The sequence below is a fragment of the Rhinoraja longicauda genome, chromosome 3, assembly GCF_053455715.1.
Source record: "Rhinoraja longicauda isolate Sanriku21f chromosome 3, sRhiLon1.1, whole genome shotgun sequence".
Taxonomy (NCBI): Eukaryota; Metazoa; Chordata; class Chondrichthyes; order Rajiformes; family Arhynchobatidae; genus Rhinoraja; species Rhinoraja longicauda.
In genome coordinates this window covers 59,331,680-59,351,338 of record NC_135955.1, presented here as the reverse complement: position 1 = coordinate 59,351,338, position 19,659 = coordinate 59,331,680, and the positions used below count along the sequence as shown (strand labels likewise).

Below are 19,659 nucleotides of genomic sequence, written 5' to 3'. Positions count from 1 at the left end.
GTATGCATGTTTGGAAGCTGGCTCCATTCTCTGAATTCCCATTTCACCCAGTCCTGACAGTAGAGGTATATTGTCTATCATTAAATGTTAATCTGTCATTTGGATTCAAAGTTTAGCACAATGTTGCTGTTATTAACATTATCCATCCATTCCTCCTCTCTCAACTGATGACTTGATTATATGATGAGGGAATAGTTACTCCATGAGGCCTGTACGCATTCTAATAGCACATCCAGTATGTTAAGAATTAACATAGTTCAGAATTGTGGCTTTTTCATCTTGTGGCACCTTAATTTGAGCTCCCAACACCTTGAGCTTTTCTGATTGGATAGATTAGATGTTCCAAAGATTTTGTCCATCTTTTTCAGTCTACCTATTCAATAAATTATTCGTTCTGAAATGTTTCACTATGTTGAAATATAGATTTCAGTTATTTTAATAATTGTACTTCATTGTACTCTGACCTTAAAATGGGATAAATGTCAAAATATTTTTGTAAAGCCGTGAATTTTAATGGTTAATTAATTTTACAAAGTGAAATACCATATACTTATTAACTGCTTCAAATCAGTCATTGAATTTCAATTTTCAATTAAATATCCCAATTAGACCATTGTTAAATGTGCAAGAATCAAATAGTCAAATAATCAATTTATTTGTCACATACACATAAAAGTGCAGTGAAATGAAAAATTACCCGCAGTTCAACAATAAGACCAATAAAAATAAGCAATAAAAATATGCAATAACACATACAATCATAAACCAATACCAAACAAAAGAAACATCCATCACAGTGAGAATCTCCTTTTATATTTTGTGTTTAGCACCATAAAAATAATTTAAGTGCAATTATATGTCAAACCGTCAAATCTCTGACATTTCTACGGGCGAGACCATGAAGATTTTTTCTTCATTCTCCATTCCCCGATTTTGGTTTATCCCAATAAATTCTGCAGCTTTGACTATTGTACTTGCATAACTTCATGAAGGTTTGTTTTCATGTTTGGATTAAAATCATCTTAAATTCTTCATCTAGTTCATTACTCTTAAAATTTCAAAGTTTTTAAAAGTCAGCCTACATATTGTAAGATGTACAAATATATGCAAAACATTGTCCTTTCATATTTTATAGCCTTATTGGAATTTGCAATTATGTGGTCTGCTAAGTGTAAAAGTAATTTGGCAATTAGTTCACGGTTGGTGGAGAGCATGACAGATGCTTTTGACTAAGTCAATGAGTTCAAGTACTTTTAGCATAAAGTGAAACATAACAAAATTGTATCTGATTAATACTATACTTTAATAACAGGTTCAACTTAGAATAACTGACAGTCAATTGTCAGATTCGTTTTCTCTGGATACTGTGGGTAGTTATGGCTCTGTTAAATGCAAAGGACCAAAAAGGGAGTATCAGGTAAGATATTTACTTAAAATTCTGACTGGCAGCTTTATACATGATTAAATGTATGGATAGAAACATAGAAAATAGGTGCAGTAGTAGGACATTTGGCCCTTCGAGCCACCGGTATTCAATATGATCATGGCTGATCATCGAAAATCAGTACCCCGTTCCTGCTTTTTCCCCATATCCCTTGATTCCGTTAGCCCAGGGAGCTATATGTAACTCTCTCTTGAAAACATCCAGTAAATTGACGTCCATTGCCTTCTGTGGCAGAGAATTCCACAGATTCACAACTCTCTGGGTGAAAACGTTTTTCCTCATCTGTCCTAAATGAATACCCCTTATTAAACTGTGAGCCCTGGTTCTGGACTCCCCCAACATCGAGACCATTTTTCCTGCATCTAGCCTATCCAATCCCTTAAGAATTTTATATGTTTCTATGAGATCCCCTCTCATCCTTCTAAATTCCAATGAATACAAGCCTAGTCGACCCATTCTTTCATCATATATGTCCCGCCATCCTGGGAATTAACCTGGTGAACCTACGCTGCACTCCCTCAATAGCAAGAATGTCCTTCCTCAAAGTAGGAGACCAAAACTGCACACAATACTCCAGGTGTGGTCTCACCAGGGCCCTGTACAGCTGCAGTAGGACCTCCTTGCTACTAAACTCAAATCCTCTTGCAGTGAAGGCCAACATGCCATTAGCTTTCTTCACTGCCTGCTCTACCTGCATGCTTACTTTCAGTCACTGATGTACAAGTACACCCAGGTCTCGTTGCACCTCCAAAATAAATGCAGGTGCTGGTACAAATCGATTTATTCACAAAATGCTGGAGTAACTCAGCAGGTCTGGCAGCATCTCGGGAGAGAAGGAATGGGTGACGTTTCGGGTCGAGACCCTTCTTCAGATAATAATCTGCTGCCTTGTTCTTCCCACCAAAGTGGATAACCTCACATTTATCCACATAATACTGCATCTGTCCACTCACCCAACCTATCCAAGTCACCGTGCAGCCTTATAGCATCCTCATCGCAGCTCACACTCACACCCAGCTTTGTGTCAACCGCAAACTTGGAGATGTTATATTTAATTCCTTTGTCTAAATTGTTAATGTATATTGTAAATTACTGGGGTCCCAGCACTGAGCCTTGCAGCACCCCACTAGTCACTGCCTGCCATTCTGAAAAGGACCCGTTATTTCCTACTCTTTGCTTCCTGTCTGCCAACCAGTTCTCTGTCCATGTCAATACCCTACCCCCAATACCATGTGCTCTAATTTTGCACACTCATCTCTTGTGTTGTCAAAGGATTTTTGAAAGTCCAGATACACCACATCCCTTATCCCTTATCCATTCTACTTGGTCCATCCTCAGAAAATTCCAGAAGACTGAACCTGTCACTGCTTTCCAAATGCATGGCTATTACATCTTTAATAATCGACTCAAGCATCTTTCCCACTACTGATTTAAGGCTAATTGGTCTATAATTCCCCATTTTCTCTCTCCCTCCTTTATTAAAAATTGAGGTTACATTAGCTAACCTCCAGTCCACAGGAACTGATCCAGAGTCCATAGAACATTGGAATATGATCACCAATCATCAATTATTTAAATCAAATACCATTTATTTTTGGGATTTCCATCCCCTTTGTTCCCCAACTGTTTTTAAGATGGTAACTTATGTGTGATTTAGTGTATGAAATTTAGACTAATATGGGTATGAAACTGAAAAATGCTGGAAATACACTATGTTTCTAATGAGTAAAATCTGCATAAATTCCACCTGACCAGCTGAATATTTTCAGCATTTCAGATTTTGCAGTAAGGTTTAGGGCTTGGGAAAATGAGAGCAAAGATTTACAGTTTGGGAATATTATTTGCTCAAGAAGGAAGTGTGCGACTTGATAGTTAATTATCATTACCAATTGAACAAATGGTAGCACAGCGGTAGAGTTGCTGCTTTACAGCGAATGCAGCGCCGGAGACTCAGGTTCGATCCTGACTACGGGTGCTGCACTGTAAGGAGTTTGTACGTTCTCCCCGTGACCTGCATGGGTTTTCTCCGAGATCTTCGGTTTCCTCCCACACTCCAAAGACGTACAGGTATGTAGGTTAATTGGCTGGGTAAATGTAAAAATTGTCCCTAGTGGGTGTAGGATAGTGTTAATGTACGGGGATCGCTGGGCGGCACGGACTTGGTGGGCCGAAAGGGCCTGTTTCCGGCTGTATGTATATGATATGATATATGATATGATATGAAATGGCAAAGTCTACTTTCTGGTAACTCCAGTTGTAGCAAGAAGTAGCGAAAATGTAAGAAACAAATTAGAAATAATTTTCATGGATTGAAAAACCTGTTCATAGGTTACTGCACATCTATAATTATTCTTGAAAAGATGATGAGGAATTACTGCTTTCAATTACTGCAGTCCTCATGAATGTACTTCCACAGCATTGCTGGGCAAGTAGTTCCAGGATTGAAGTTGTTTTACTAAGGCAGCTGTGATTTTTTGATAAGATAAATTTGTGTGTACAGACCTCGTACTGTTTGATGGAGTTTAAGGAGGTGCTGCCCATGTAATCTCAGCAAATTACTGCAATCCAGTTTGTAAATTATTTCAACTGCCACCAAAATGTGTCAGTGGCAGAAGTAGTCCTCCATGCAAGGGGAGATTATTCAATCCCACTCCTGACAAGTGCCTTGTAAATAATGGAAAGGCTTTGCAGAGCCAAGGAATAAGTCACGGCTGAAGAAGGGTCTCGATGTGAAACGTCACCCGTTCCTTCTCTCCAGTGATGCTGTCTGTCCCACTGAGTTACTCCAGCATTGTGTGTCTATCTTCGGTGTAAACCAGCACCTGCAGTTCCTTCCTAAATAAGTCACTTGCTACAGTAACCCAACCTTCCAACCTGGTATACAATCATCTGCAAACCTACATCCATGAACTTGTGAATTCAGAGCTCATTCAGTAACTTAGTAACATTATTAATCTTGCAAAATTAAAATCCAACTTTTTGTCAGAAGTTGAGAAAATCTGTAGTTGACATGCATTGCCCGAATTCTAGAATTGTAGAATTGAGCATTCCCTGACTGGTAGAAAATGGAATTACATGGAAGCAAGAAACCATATCAGGAAGTACATTTATCAGCCATTAATGATGTAAATCAATTTTGTTTATCTTATGTAATCATTAGAAAATTTAATCTAATCAGAGTTTTTTTTTCTAGGTTGGTGTGAGAATAGATACCAGCAGTTTTAACCTAACGAGAATTGTTACCTTTACGCCATATTACATGCTCATCAATCAAACAAGGTACAGAATAGATGTGACTGAAGAGTGCGAGGCAAAATGGCAACGTGTTGATTCAAACCAGGTAACTTTATAGTCCTTGTTAATTTATGGGAATTAATTGCTTGAGAAAGATGACTATTGCAGGATATGAAGAGTAAACTAAAGAGAAAAATTAGGGTGCTTATTGGAGCTAAAACAGGCCACTTTAGAAAACCGTTTTCGAATTCTGGTATATGCTTCTGTTGTCCAAGGCTAGTCTTTAAGCCGTTTTAAAAGATTAATAAAACTATATGTTGCTCTAGGTTAGGTTGAAACTTGTAGTAAGGGTTTGGTTGATAAATAAGCTATGTTGAAAAAAAAGACCTCTTCCTGTCTGTTGTTGTGACTGAATTTGGATTTTAGAGAAAATTATTATTTCATGAACTATGAAAGAGGTTACTTTGCTGTTGTCTGTGACTAATCGTATCACAAGTGTTTTCATGTTACAATCCTGCCATGTTTATGTTAGACAGAGAATCATGTAGCTTCTAAATTGTTTGCTAAATAATGTTTGTTTTTAGTAGGTTTAATTCTCCCATATTAATTTTCATCAATAGTCAAATTGTGTAAAGGTACAAAGTCCCATATGGAGTGTAGCAAATTGGGGGAAGGGGAAGCATAAATGTTACCTTTGTATACTACATTTGAATCAGTTGTATTCCTTTTTGTTTGAAGTACTTTGCTTTGTTTCAATTAGTGCACCCCATTCTGGCCTGCCAGGAATTCTGAGAGACTGGCAGTTCGAATTGAAGGTAGTGTGCAACCACAAAAGTTTTATTTCAACAAACAAGAAAATTGCCTTTTACTTCATCTGGAAAATAAGGTGAAGTGTTACAAAATATTGATTACACATAAGAGTAATTGCAAGTCTGTTTAGTAATTAGAATGTTATTCCTTAAAAACAGATAATTAATCATATTGTTGTTGTAATTTATTTGAATTGTTAAAGGTAATGCCATTACATATCCCTCATTGTTGCCCAAAATAAGTGAAATTATGCATTATTTTCTTGGTTATGTATATTATCTTTGCAATGCTAATCACACATTTCTTTTTTATATTGCATCCTTCATTATTCATAATTTGTTTGACTTTTTTAATGGATATCTGGCCATTTGCCCACTTAGCCTGCCAGCCTCTTATGAAGAAGATGGCTGAGCTACCTCTGCATTGTATTAGTGTTCCATTTTCCTTCATTTCCATAACATGCAGAAATTCATCAAGCTGTGTTTTGACTGAACTTAGTAACTGAGCCTCCGCAACCCTGGGATAGGGAACTCCAAAATTTGCCACCATGCGTAATGAAACATCTCTTCTTCTCAGTTCTAAACTACCTCCCCCTTATATTCCTGATTTTCGACTTCTCAACCACGCAAACATGCCCCATGCATCTAACCTGGTGCATCCTCTTATGATGTTTCAACAGCATCTTCTGTCATTCTTCTCTCAGGAAAATAAAGGCCTTATCTATTTGATCAATCAGACACCAAAACACCTAACAGTTTAAGAATAAGGGGTAGGCCATTTAACACGGAGATGAGGAAAAACCTTTTCAGTCAGAGAGTTGGGAATCTATGGAATTTTCTGCCTCAGAAGGCAGTGGAGGCCAATTCTCTGAATGCATTCAAGAGAGAGCTAAATAGAGCTCTTAAGGATAGCGGAGTCAGGGGGTATGGGGAGAAGGCAAGAACGGGGTACTGATTGTGAATGATCAGCCATGATCACATTGAATGGTGGTGCTGGCTCGAAGGGCCGAATGGCCTACTCCTGCACCTATTGTCTAACTGATTCAAATTAAGTCAAATTTATTGTCATATGCACATGTGCGGTGGTGCAGGTAGGGTGAAAATTCTGTTTGTAGTGGCATCATAGGCACTTAGACTCAGACAATACACAAGAACATAAATGATATAAAAATTACAAATTCTACGAGAGTAAACTTAAGACTGCTAAAAAAGAGTGCAAAACACAATTGGAAGTCCTTGGTAGTGCAAAAAATGGTCCTTAGTGTTTTATTGCTGATGTTGGATTAAGATCATGCAAGTTGGTTCAAGTGTCTGATGGTTGCTGAAAAGTAGCTGTTCTGAATGTGATGGTATTGACCTTTGGTTTCTGCACCTAAGGCCAATGGTAACAGCATGAGTAGTATGCAGTCTAGATGGTAGGGATTCTTGATGATGGTTGCTGCTGCCTTTTGATGGTGGAGAGGTCTGTGTCTGATGTGTGGCGCCCGCAATGGCTGCCTCGCCAACAGTCTGTCTCGTCCTTTTCCTTCTTTGTTGTTTTTTAGTATGTGTTAAGTGTATGTTTTAGTGTTCTTTAGCATTTTGTGGGGGGGGGGGGTTGGGGGAGACAGGAAACTTTTTTTAATCTCTTACCTCGACGGAGATGCAATTTCTTTCCATATCATATGTCCATCTGCACTGAGGCCTAACATCGTGGAGATGACGGCCTCTTGCTGGGGACCGACTTCAGGAGCTCCAACCACGGGAGCCTGCGGACTTAACATCGTGGAGGTGGCAGTCTCTGTCGGGGATCAACCTCAGAAGCCCCAACTGCAGGAGCCTGCGGACTTTAACAACGTGGAGCTCACGGTCCCTGGTTAGGGACTGACTTCAGGAGCTCCAACCACGGGAACGTCGATCGCTCCGATCACGGGAGCTTCGTTCGCCCCGATGCAGGGGCTTCGATCATTGGCTGCGGGAGCTTCGATTGCCCCGACTGCAGATGGTTCGACTGCTCTGACCACAGGAGAATAAAGAGGGAAGCATATTTGACTTTATTGCCTTCCATCACAGTGAGGAATGTGGGGAATCCACTGTGGTGGATGTTTATGTTAACTTTTATGTAGTTATGTGTCTTGTTGTTTTTTTTAGTATGGCTGTTTGGTAATCAAGTTTCACTGTACCTTAATTGGTACATGTGGCATTAAATAGACCTTTGAAACCTTAGACTGGGCTGAACCCATCAATCTCTGTTCATAAGTTCAATAGTCATAGGAGCATAATTAGGCCATTTGGCCCATTGTTTCTACTCTATCATTCACCTTTTGAAAATTGGGAACCTGTCAATCTCCGTTTTAAAAATACCCAATGACTTGGTCTCCACCACAGATTGCCTGCCCTCTGTGTAAAGAAATTCTTCTTCCTTTGTAAAGGTACATCCTTTGATTCTGAGACTCTGGTCCTAGACTCTCACACTAGTGGAAACATCCTTTTCACATCCACCCTATCCAGGCCTTTCACTCTTCGGTAAGTTTCATTGAGGTCCCCCCTCATCCTTCTAAACTCCAGCGAGTAGGAACTCAATGCCGTCAAATGCTCTTCATACGTGAACACACTCATCCCCGGCATAATTCTCGTAAACCTCCTCTGGACCCTCTCCCAATACAGAACATCCCTCCACAGATAAGAGACCCAAAACTGTTCACAATACTCCAAATGCGCTCTGACCAGTGCCTTATAAAGCCTCAGCATTACACCCTTGCTTCTATTTTCCAGTTTCTTCAAAATGAATGCTAACATGGCATTTGTCTTCATTACTGCTGACTCAGCCTGCACCAGCACTCCCAAGTCCCTTTGAACCTCTGATTTCTGAATCCTCTCCCCATTTGGAGTATAGTCTATGCCTTTATTCCTACTACCAATGTGCATGACTGTACACTTTGCTGTGCTGTATTGCATCTGCCACACTCTCCCAACTTGTCCAAGTCCTTCTGCAGAATCCCTGCAGCTCCACCTCTCATTGTATCATCCACAATCTTGGCCACAATGCTTTCAATTCCATCATCCAAATCATTGATATACTATGTTAAAAGTAGCGGCCCCAGCACCGACCCCGTCGGAACACCGCAATCAATGGCAGCCAACCAAAACATGCCCCCTTTATTCCCATCCTTTGCCATCTGCCATTCAGCCAACCTTCTTTCCATGCTTGCATCTTCTCTCTAATACCATGGGCTCTCATCTTGTTTAGCAGCCTCATATGTGGCACCTTATCAAAGGCCTTCTGAAAATCGAGGTAAACAACATCCACTGACTCTCCTTTGTATATCCTACTATTTACTTCTACAAAGTATTCCAACATATTTGTCATGCAAGATATCCCCTTCACAAAACCTTACTGACTTTGGCCTATTTTATCATGTGCTTCTGAGTACTCGGAAACCTCATCCTTAATAATGGACTCTAAAGTCTTACCAAACAATGCAGCATTGCCGTGCATTGGAATTGCCATACCAGGGGGTGGTACAATCAGTTAGGATACTTACCACAGTACATCTGTGGAAGTTTATTAGAGTTGACATGCATAATCAGTTTCAACTTCAAAGAAAGTAGGGGTGGCTGGCACATCTTCCGAATACATTAATGTTCTGGGCCCAGAACTGGTCATCAAAGAAGTTTACACCCAGGAATTTGAAGCTGTTGACTCATTCTACAGCCAATCCACCAATGAAAGCTGACATGTGGTTTCCCAACTTCCCCTTTCTAAAATCAACAATTGGTTCCATTGTTTTGGTGCTGAGTGAGAGGTTGTTGTTGAGTCATCACTCAATTAAGTCTCTCCTCAATTATATCTCTCCTGTATGCTAACTCATCACCACTCATGACTTGGCCAGCATTTGGCGAAGTTGTAGATATTGGTGCTGTGCTTAGCCACACAGTAATGAGTTTAAAAACTGTAGAGCAGGGGGCTGAGCATTCTGCCTTGTGTAGCCCTGTGTTAATGGTCAGTGAGAGGGAATGTGCTGACTAATTGAGGTCTGCCGATGTAGTCAAAAATCCAGCTGCATAGGGACGTTTAGGGGCCCGGCTCAGTGATGAGTTGGGAGAGGTTAATTGTGTTCAACACGAACAGTGGTCATTGTGCAGCAGACTGCTGGAGTCATAGAGTCGTCCAGCATGGAAACAGGCCCTTGCCCACACCGACCAACATGTCCATCTACACCAGTCCCATCTGCCCTCTAAACCTGTCCTATCCATTAACCTGTCTAATTGTTTTTTAAAAGTTTGCATAGTCTCTGCTCTAACTACCTCCTCTGGCTTCTTGTTCCATACACCCACCACCCTTTGTGTGAAAAAATGACCTCTCAGATTCCTATTAAATCTTTTCCCCTTCACCTTAAACTTACTCAATTCCTCTACTCTGAACAAAAGATTTTGTGCGTCTACCCGATCTATTCCTCTCATGATTTTATAGACCTCTAGATGATCACCCCTCATCCGCCTGCACTCCAAGGAATAGAGTCCCAGCCTGCTCAACCTCTCCCTAGTCCTCAAGTCCTGGCAAAATCCTTGTGAATCTTCTCTGCACCCTTTCCATCTTTACAATATATTTCCTAAAACATGGTGCCCAGAACTGAACACAATACTCTAAATAGACACAAAATGCTAGAGTAACTCAGCGGGTCAGGCAGCATTTCTGGATAGGAGGAATGGGTGACATTTCAGGTCGTAACGCTTCTTCAGCCTGAATAAGTTCATAATCATAAGATTATCAGGATCATCAGAGGCTATGGGTGTAAACGGCAATCTCTCATGTTCCTCTGATAAAACAGTATTACTCTTGGGGATTTGGAGGGATGGTTGCATGCATGACGCTTCAATCTTGCTTGAAAGCCTTCCAAGCAGCTATGTTTCCCAGCATAATGGAGAACCCAATGGAGGTGCTTTTTCAGTGTTCCGTGCTTGCTTTATGGGAGGTTGAGTCCAATGAATCCGTTGGCCAATCGTAAAATCAGTAGTGCATTTCGATGGCTGAAAGGAGCATTCCCTACTGCAACAGTTCTTTAGTTTAGTTTAAAGGCACAGCATGGAAACAGGCCCTTTGGCCCACTGAGACTACGCTGCAGATTTCAGCATTAAAAGATCAGAACATGTGCAGTCAAGTGTTCTCCTGTGTCCTGGAATCTTTCTGTGAATTTTTGCTGTATTCCCACTTTGGCAAATTTGGTGGACAAAACTGTAGTGATTTTGGTGAAGTCTCACCAAAGAGCTTCATAATTGCAGAATTACATAATTATTCCCATGCTCGGGATCCTTTCATATCAAAAGCTGATATTTTATTTGTGTAGGGAGGAACTGCAGATGCTGGTTTAAACCAAAGGCAGATGCAAAAGGCTGGAGTAACAGTGGGTCAGGCAGTATCTCTGGAGAAAAGGAATAGGTGATATTTCAGGTCAGTCTGAAGAGGGGTCTCAACCCGAAACGTCACTTATTCCCTTTCTCCAGAGATGCTGCCTGACCCGCTGAGTTACTCCAGCCTTTTGTGTCTGATACTCTTAGGTTTCCTTTGCTGCATCACCTTGTTGGTCCTCGTCAGTTAGTTTAATTTATTGTCACGTACCGAAGTACACTGAAAAGTTTTTGTTAACCAGTGCTAACCAGTCAACGAAGACAATATATGATTACAATCAAGCCATCCATAGCGTAAAGATACATAGAGTAATAGAGTGATACAGTGTGGAAACAGGCCCTTCGGCCCAACTTGGAGCACAGGAGGACGGAGGGGGATCTTTGAAGATGTACAAAATCATGAGAGGAATAGATCGGGTAGATGCACAGAGTCTCTTGCCCAGAGTAGGGGAATCAAGGACCAGAGGACACAGGTTCACTGGCCAATGATGTCCCAGCTACACTAGTCCCATTTGCCTGCGCTTGGTCCATATCCCTCCAAACCTGTCCTATCCATGTACCTGTCTAACTGTCTCTTAAATGATGGGATAGTCCCAGCCTCAACTACCACCTCTTGCAGCTTGTTCCATGCACCCACCACCTTTTGTGTGAAAAAGGTACCCCTCGGATTCCAATTCAATCTTTTCCTCTTCACCTTGAACCTATGTTTTCAATCACAGAGTTGTAAATCTGTGGAATTCTCTGCCTCAGAAGGCAGTGGAGGCCAATTCTCTGGATGCTTTCAAGAGAGAGCTGGATAGAGCTCTTAAAGATAACGGATTCAAGGAATATGGGGAGAAGGCAAGAATGGGGTACTGATTGTGAATGATCAGCCATGATCACATTGAATGGCGGTGCTGGCTCGAAGGGCCGAATGGCCTACTCCTGCACCTATTGTCTATTGAATTTGATTTGCCATACAGTCATACCAATAAAAAGCAACAAAACATACAAAATACATTTTAACATAAACATTCACCACAGTGATTCCCCAACATTCCTCACTGTGATGGAAAGCGAAAAAAAAGTTCAATCTCTTCCCTTCTGTGTCCTCCCGTGGTCGGGGGCATCGAGCCTTCCGTTGACGGGGCGATCTTGGCTCCCATAGCCGGCGGTCGGGCCCTCCGCATCGGGGTAATCAAGCTCCTGCATCAGGGGATCTCAGCTCCCCCGCGCCAGGCGATCAGACCCCGGGTCGGGGCTACTCGAACCTTCTGCGACTTTGGAGCTTCTCGACATCGGCCTCTACCTGAGACTGCGAGCTCCTCAATGCTGAAATCCGCAGGCTGCGATTGGAGCGTCGATCCCAGGCAAGGGATCGCAGGCTCCGATGGTAAGTTCACGCCCCCACTGTGGGGCTCAAAGTCAGTCTCGAGCACGCCAGCTCCATGGTGTTAGGCCGCAGAGCGACTGGAGATACGATCCGGAAATCAATCGCATCTCCGGCAAGGTAAGAGATTGAAAAAAGTTTCCCCCGACCCCTTCCCCCACCCCCCACATAAAACAAACCAGTGAACATTAACACAAACTTTTAAAACACACTAAAATTACCAAAAAGACGAAAAGACAGACTGTTGGCGAGGCTACCATCGCTGACGTTGCTTGTAATATTTAGCCAGATTAATAATGATGGGAAGTGGTTATGTTGGCTCTATGAAGACTGGGATAAGGAAAAAAGAATTAAAATATCAAAATCAAATTTAATTGCTCTTGTTCTGGAAATGGTTTGGAGTGACATTGAACAACAACTGGTTAATATCTAGTAGTTCCTTCCTTTGCCAAAGACCCGATGACTTTGAGTGGGAGAAATGGCAGTTAGTGGGTTACTGATTACAAACCCGAAACAAAAATCTTAATCTAGTCAGTCATTGCACGAGTGTTTAAGTGAAGGACCAGGAGGAACAAGAGTGCTTAAATTCAGGAAACTTGCTTTTCATTTTTTCATCCCGAGAAGATTAAAACACGTTTGTCAATTTGATTCGAGGCAAGCATTTATTTGCATTGTGCCAATTTTTTCAGATATTGCTGTGTATTAGTCTGCAGTATTTGAAATCTTATTACCATGTGGACCCGTTGGGCCCAAACCCCTCCTGCATTGGTGCAGCACCCTCTCCTCCCCCACTTCTCCCCCACTTCTCCCTCCCTCCTCCCCTCTCTCCCCTCTCTCCCCTCTCTCCCCTCTCTCCCCTCTCTCCCCTCTCTCCCCTCTCTCCCCTCTCTCCCCTCTCTCCCCTCTCTCCCCTCTCTCCCCTCCATCCACCCCCCCCTCCATCCACCCCCCCCTCCCCTCCCCTCTCCCCTCCCCCCCTCCACTCCATCCCCTCAACCCACCCTTATCCCTCCCCTCCCTCCCCGTCCCACCACCCCCCTCCCTTCCCCTCCCCCTCCCTTCACCCTTCCCCTTCCCTTCGCCTTACCCTCCCGCCCTTCCCGCCACTCCATCCCCCTCAACCACCCTCCCTCCTCCTCTCCCTCCATCCCACCCTCCCTCCCTCCCTCGGAGATAGATTTAAAATATGAATAACTTTAAAAATATAACACCAATTTCAATAAAACTTTCATTAGCACCAAAGGGACAACAGTGAGTAAGGTGGGCCTATAATTGTCGTGCTACCGTGTACCGTTATGGCTGTAGTTCAGGAACAAACAAACAAATGAGAGTTTTAGTATATAGATGCAATCGTGCCTTTATTGCTGTAAGAATTGAATATAAGGGCCAAGATGTCTTAATAAAATTATATTAGACTTCGGTGATGCCACATATGGAAAATTGTGTTGTTTCTTTCATGCACAGACCTCCCAACCCTTCCGAATTTGGCAGAAAATTTCCACTTTCTTATTTCATTTCCGCCATTCTGATTTCGCCTCACATTTTTCCGCAAAACACATTCCTCGCCGCTCGTCTCACCCCGCCGCTCAACCTGCCCCTGGCCTGGCCTCGCCTCTGGCCCCGCCTCGCCGCTGGCCCGGCCTCGCCTTGTCGCTGGCCTCACCTCACCTCTCGCCGCTGGCCTCGCCTCTCGCTAATGGGTTGGGGGGGACATGGACCATTGTGATTTGCTGTTAAAGGCCACTGGAACAAGTATGTCTTCAATTAAATTAGGTATGTGCAGTTTTTAAAATGAATCTCTTTCTTCATGACTTAGTCATACATTTTACGACCATTGTTCTTTTATTCAATACCAAGAGAATTGGGATGTGTAAGGAAAAGCGAAATAGAAAAAACAAAACAAAACAATTTTTTCTTTGTTGTAAAAAGTATTTCTGTTCAATAACCTTTCTATAATAGTAGAATATACTCATGATAGGCCTGACATTGTACATGTAGTCCAAGAACTACAGACTGTTGGAAATAATAGTCGTTTTTCACACGTGAATGTAATGCAACGGGTACGCGCATTTGGCGTGCATACTTTTTTTTTGCTGAAAAGTTGCATTACGCGCCAAATTATGAATTTTGATGTAAAATTCTGAATTTTGGACATCAAAATTATGAATTTGTAAAATCAAATGTTGGGAGGTCTGGGTTCCCCACCATCTAGGACATCTCTCTTCTTACTGTGTCCATTGGGCAGGAAGGACAGAAGCCATCAGAATCTTGAACCAACCTATACATCCCTAATCCTACATCGGCAACGGAACACAGCTCTTACACTTCTATGGCCTTGCTTTTAAATTGTGTTTTACACCAAAGCCTTGTTATTTTGCAGATTTTTTCTTTTCACTGTCTTGTTGAATTTATGTGTAATTTATGTATAATTTCTTTAGGTGTGTTCTGAGTCTGAGACCTAAATGTTGCTGCAAGCAAGATTTTCATTGTACCTGTACCTCACTGTGCTTGTAGATATATGACCATTGACGCAACTTGACCTTCAATCCAATAAAATCTAGAGCTCCATCTCTATACTTGATGTGTTCAGTTAGTGGAAGTTGTTTGGAATTTGCATTTAAATTTAGTGTATCACAACACAGTCATTGCTTCTGATTGCCTTTTATATGTTACAGATTGGAGGCATCGTAGTGGAAGTACACCTAGCAGAACATTCTACCTTGGTTACTTTTAAGGATTACCATGAAGGGGCTGTTCCATTCCTCATTATTAACCACACAGAGACCAAAACAGTGGAATATCATCAGAGGTATCTTTATGTATGAAGATCATTTGAGTGACAATCATCATCGCTGAATAACAGTTCATATTTAGAAAGAATTGCATTTGAAAAGATTGGGTGACTTAAAAAATGTCGTAATTATTCTATTTTAAAATTATTGGCTGTGTACATTTGTGTGACGGGTGAATATTAGAAAATAAGTGCGTACTCGAGAAATTGCTACTAATTATTGTAGTTGGAATATTTTATACTCAAACATTGCTGCAAGTGACAACTGTGGCATAACAATTTCATCCAGAGAGGGATCACAACATTCGGAAAGCTTTCTTTCTTTCTTTCTATCATTTTATTTCGTACATGTTAAAAGACATCAATTAAAAAACAAAATATACAAAAAAACTGAAGAAATACAAAGAATTTCATCCATTACTTAACGTCTTTACATGTACGAAAAGGAGTAGGAAGAAGTGTGAACTTATTTAATCCTACCCCCATTCCCTAATCAATATTTATCAAGTATTATCTATAATAACTAATACCTAAAATACATATATAACTACATATATACTCACTCGCCCCTACAATGAATATACCTATTTACACAATAATGTCTATATTAACTACATCTGATATATTATATACTGGAGCTGGATAAGCTGGAGTCAGTATAATTTGTTCTCCATTTAAATATGTATTGATTAAATGTGAAAATCTCTTTTTGAGAGAGCACCAACTGAGACTATAGAATTAATTCATTTACATCGGCGAAACCAAGCGCAGGCTCGGCGATCGCTTCGCTGAACACCTGCGCTCGGTCCGCATTAACAAAACTGATCTCCCGGTGGCCGAGCACTTTAACTCCCCCTCCCATTCCCAGTCTGACCTTTCTGTCATGGACCTCCTCCAGTGCCATAGTGAGGCCCACCGGAAATTGGAGGAACAGCACCTCATATTTCGCCTGGGCAGTTTGCAGCCCGGTGGTATGAACGTCGACTTCTCCAACTTTAGATAGCTCCTCTGTCCCTCCCTTCCCCTCCTCCTTCCCAGATCTCCCTCTATCTTCCTGTCTCCACCTATATCCTTCCTTTGTCCCGCCCCCCTGACATCAGTCTGAAGAAGGGTCTCGACCCGAAACGTCACCCATTCCTTCTCTCCCGAGATGCTGCCTGACCTGCTGAGTTACTCCAGCATTTTGTGAATAAATCGATTTGTACCAGCATCTGCAGTTATTTTCTTATACTATAGAATTAATTACTGTCCCTCAATGCTTATCCAATCAAATAAAACTGATCTTTAATGACTCATCATTTTAAAAAGGTGACTGAAAAGGAAATGAGGTAGTAGGTATTTGAACTATATTTCTAACATTTTTTATAAATCTGGGACTGTTTTAGATCTGGAAGCAAAGTCAGGCGGCTGAATAGTTAGCAAATCAAAGTGTAGATGGAAGTTTTGCTCAGCAACTGGGGATGGTGTGAGAATCCTGCAATTCCAGGTTTTGATGGAAGGAGGAAGTATGTGATGGGTATTTGAGTTTGGGGCATGTTGACAGAGTTGGGGAAGAAGTGCTTTGGTCTGCCAACATGAGGTCTGGGAGAAAATGAATCTTTCCATGAAGGAGCTTGTCTTTCTGCCCCAGCTTTCAGCTCAGAAACATCATTGGCAAGGCACATGTTTATTTTGCCACTCTACCTGCTTGCACTGATTGGCTGACCAGATCATTTAAAATGGCTTCTAAAAATCAGCCACAATGTTGTGGATCAGGAGTCAAATGTAAGCAAATTGAGATCAGGATAGCAGATGCTTTTCTCCTGAGTGTGCTGTAAGTGTTCTTTGTCTGCCTCATAAGTTCCAGCTTCTTTTCTGCTCTAGTATTGCCCATTTTCTAATACCCTTATTGACTTGTTTTGACTTTGACCATGTCTCCAAATTGTTGTGATCCCTATCTGCCTTGAAGTATAAATAATTCAAACGTTGGGAATGCGGTTAGATCCTTGTGTCTGATGGTTGAATCTGTACCCCTGCTCAACTGAAGCATACTCCTTCATGCCTCCAGTTTTTAGAATTCTATTACAGCAATGAAATGTAAAGCCTCAAAGTCAAAATGTTTTTATTTGGGGTTCAACCTCCTCTGAGATAATGTGGGTAATTTGAAGCAGTTTATCAAACTTAATTCATAACATTACAAATTCATAATTTATTACCAGCAATTCAACTGGAAAGGCACATGAATTGGAGCCAGGTAAAGCAACTTACTATACCTGGGAAGATCCCACAGGATCAAGGCTGCTGACGTTCGGTTCTCAATGTGAGGATGTAGTAAAAGAGCTAAGCACAGTCGAGGTAAGAATATAGAATATTTTTGCGTAAAATTTGTATTTATCTCTTTTTTTCACTTTAGTTCCAATTTTGTATTGTTATCATGTATTGTGTGTCTGTTCCAGTGATTTGTGTAAGTACAAAATCTTATAACTGTGGACTTGTATTTGTTCATGTCTCGTTGCAAGTGCCACTTGCTGCAGTGCATTTGTCATTGCCTTCCAGTATTACACACCTGCATAGTTTGCAGAAGTTGAGAAATCTCTGCAGAGCAAATGCATGTGCATCTGACTTCACAGTTTGTCCCTGTATTTAGAGGGGCCTGTATTCCATAAGTTGTTTTAAGTTCTTTGTTTGTTTCTCTCTAACTGAATCTGGAGAGAGTTGAGGAGCTATGGATGGAGTGTACCTTAAGATCAAGCAATCCATTCAAACAGCGGTTGGGATTACGTACAGACAACTTGAGGGGAGAGGAATAATTCAAACTCCCCAGGAACAAGATTGACGATGAGCAATTTCATAAGGTTGTAAAACAGTTAAATGTCTAAGTATTATCGCAATATGAATTACAAGGGCTTCACACAAATCCTGTTTTACACTCCTAAAGCTTAAGGAAACGTTTAGTCCTCATCCATGATCTATTCAAAAAAGAGACAATTTCCTTTTTCCTTGACTAGATCATCAGTGTCTTGACTATTGCATCAATTTTGTGGTGTACATTAGTTGCTTTCATCTGAAAAGATCCAGGCTAAAAAGTTAAGCATGTCAGAGCTTTCACTTTGACTCTACATTCCTTGAATAGTTACAGTTCAATTTTAAATGTTTTAGTTGCTTTGTGGTGTTTTTACTTTTTCAGCACTTGATTGCCTTACCATTTGTTGTCTCCGCGCTTAGTTTAACCCCTTGAAATGTTGCCATAATTATAAATACAGCTGATGTATTTTTACACTTGCCATAAAAATAAAATACTCAGATGTTCTGTTTTACTTTCAGGATGCTTTCTTTCCGTTGTCTAACGATAATGAAGATTTGTACATTGCATCCTTCTTTGAGGGTCTGCAGAGAATTATTCTGTTTACTGATGATAAGGGAATATTCAGACGTGTCCAAGAAAGTGACAAAGCAGAAATGGTGGAACAGGAAATCATCTTGTCCTTACAGAACTTAGGAATTTCATTGGTTGACAATTTGACAAAGCAAGAAGTGATCTACATTGGTATCACTAGGTGAATGTTTTAAGCATAATTTTGTAAAATATAATTTGATACTGACCCTAACCATCAGATTTCACATTTTTTTAATACTTCATTTTTTACAGATCATTTCTAAGCTGGTTGAAAATATTACCCTTGAATAACTTGGCAAATATGATGAGAACTGTCAAAATGACTCACTTCTGTGTTATTAATTTGCTGGACTAAACTTATTTAATACTGCTTACATTTCAGTTCTGATGTTGTTTGGGAAAGTAAACCCAAAATCAAATCGCGTTGGAAACAAATGACTAGGAAGCAAACAGGTCAGCTGGAAAAGGTTTATAAAGAATACATGGAAACGTCGCCTCAAGAAAGCCACACTGCTGAACTTCCCTGTGAATTTCAGGTATGTTGTTAATTATATTGACATTAACCTGGAATACGAAATATCTAATGATAGCAAGCAAATCGCTCCTGCTTTGCTAATGTCTTTTAAATTTCCTAAGCATGAGTTTAATCTTGTAGTCAGTACAACCAGCTCTTCACATATGTTAATCAATATATTAATATATAGAGAAATGCATAGCCGTCTGCACCTTGGTTCAAGTAGATCACGAATAATGGAGAATGGAAAAATAGGCTGATTTTCATGTGATAGGAGCAGAATTAGGCTATTCGGCCCATCAAGTCTGCCATTCGATCATGACTCATCTTTCCCTCTTAACCCCATTTTCCTGCCTTCTCCTCATAACCCCTGACACCAATACTAATCAAGAATCTATCTACCTCGGCCTTAAAAATATCCATTGACTTGGCCTCCACAGCCTTCTGTGGCAATGAATTCCACAGATTCACCACCCTCCAACTAAAGAAATTCCTCCTCATCTCCTTCCGAAAGGAATGTCTTTTAATTCTGAAGCTATGACTTATGGTCCTAGACTCTCCCACTAGTGGAAACATCCACTCTGTCCAGGCCTTTTATTATGTAATACTATCAGAAAAATAGATGGTGCTTCCTTATCAGTGGAGAATATTTCTGATTTGAGCATCTCTGGTCTAAGAGGCATAGGTCATAGAGTGATACAGTGTGGAAACAGGCCCTTCGGCCCAACTTGTCC

General features: G+C 41.0%; 1 protein-coding gene across 3 annotated transcripts in view; it reads left to right on the top strand.

The window, feature by feature from the left end:
* vps13a (vacuolar protein sorting 13 homolog A) overlaps positions 1–19,659 on the top strand; it is a 283,176-nt gene that overhangs the window by 182,678 nt on the left and 80,839 nt on the right. For all 3 annotated transcript variants that reach the window (XM_078396225.1, XM_078396226.1, XM_078396227.1), the window contains 7 exons: positions 1,313–1,417; positions 4,638–4,784; positions 5,439–5,564; positions 14,920–15,053; positions 17,234–17,369; positions 18,339–18,571; positions 18,794–18,947. In XM_078396225.1, the coding sequence (XP_078252351.1) occupies positions 1,313–1,417; positions 4,638–4,784; positions 5,439–5,564; positions 14,920–15,053; positions 17,234–17,369; positions 18,339–18,571; positions 18,794–18,947 (1,035 nt within the window). The remainder of the gene's footprint in view (positions 1–1,312; positions 1,418–4,637; positions 4,785–5,438; positions 5,565–14,919; positions 15,054–17,233; positions 17,370–18,338; positions 18,572–18,793; positions 18,948–19,659) is intronic.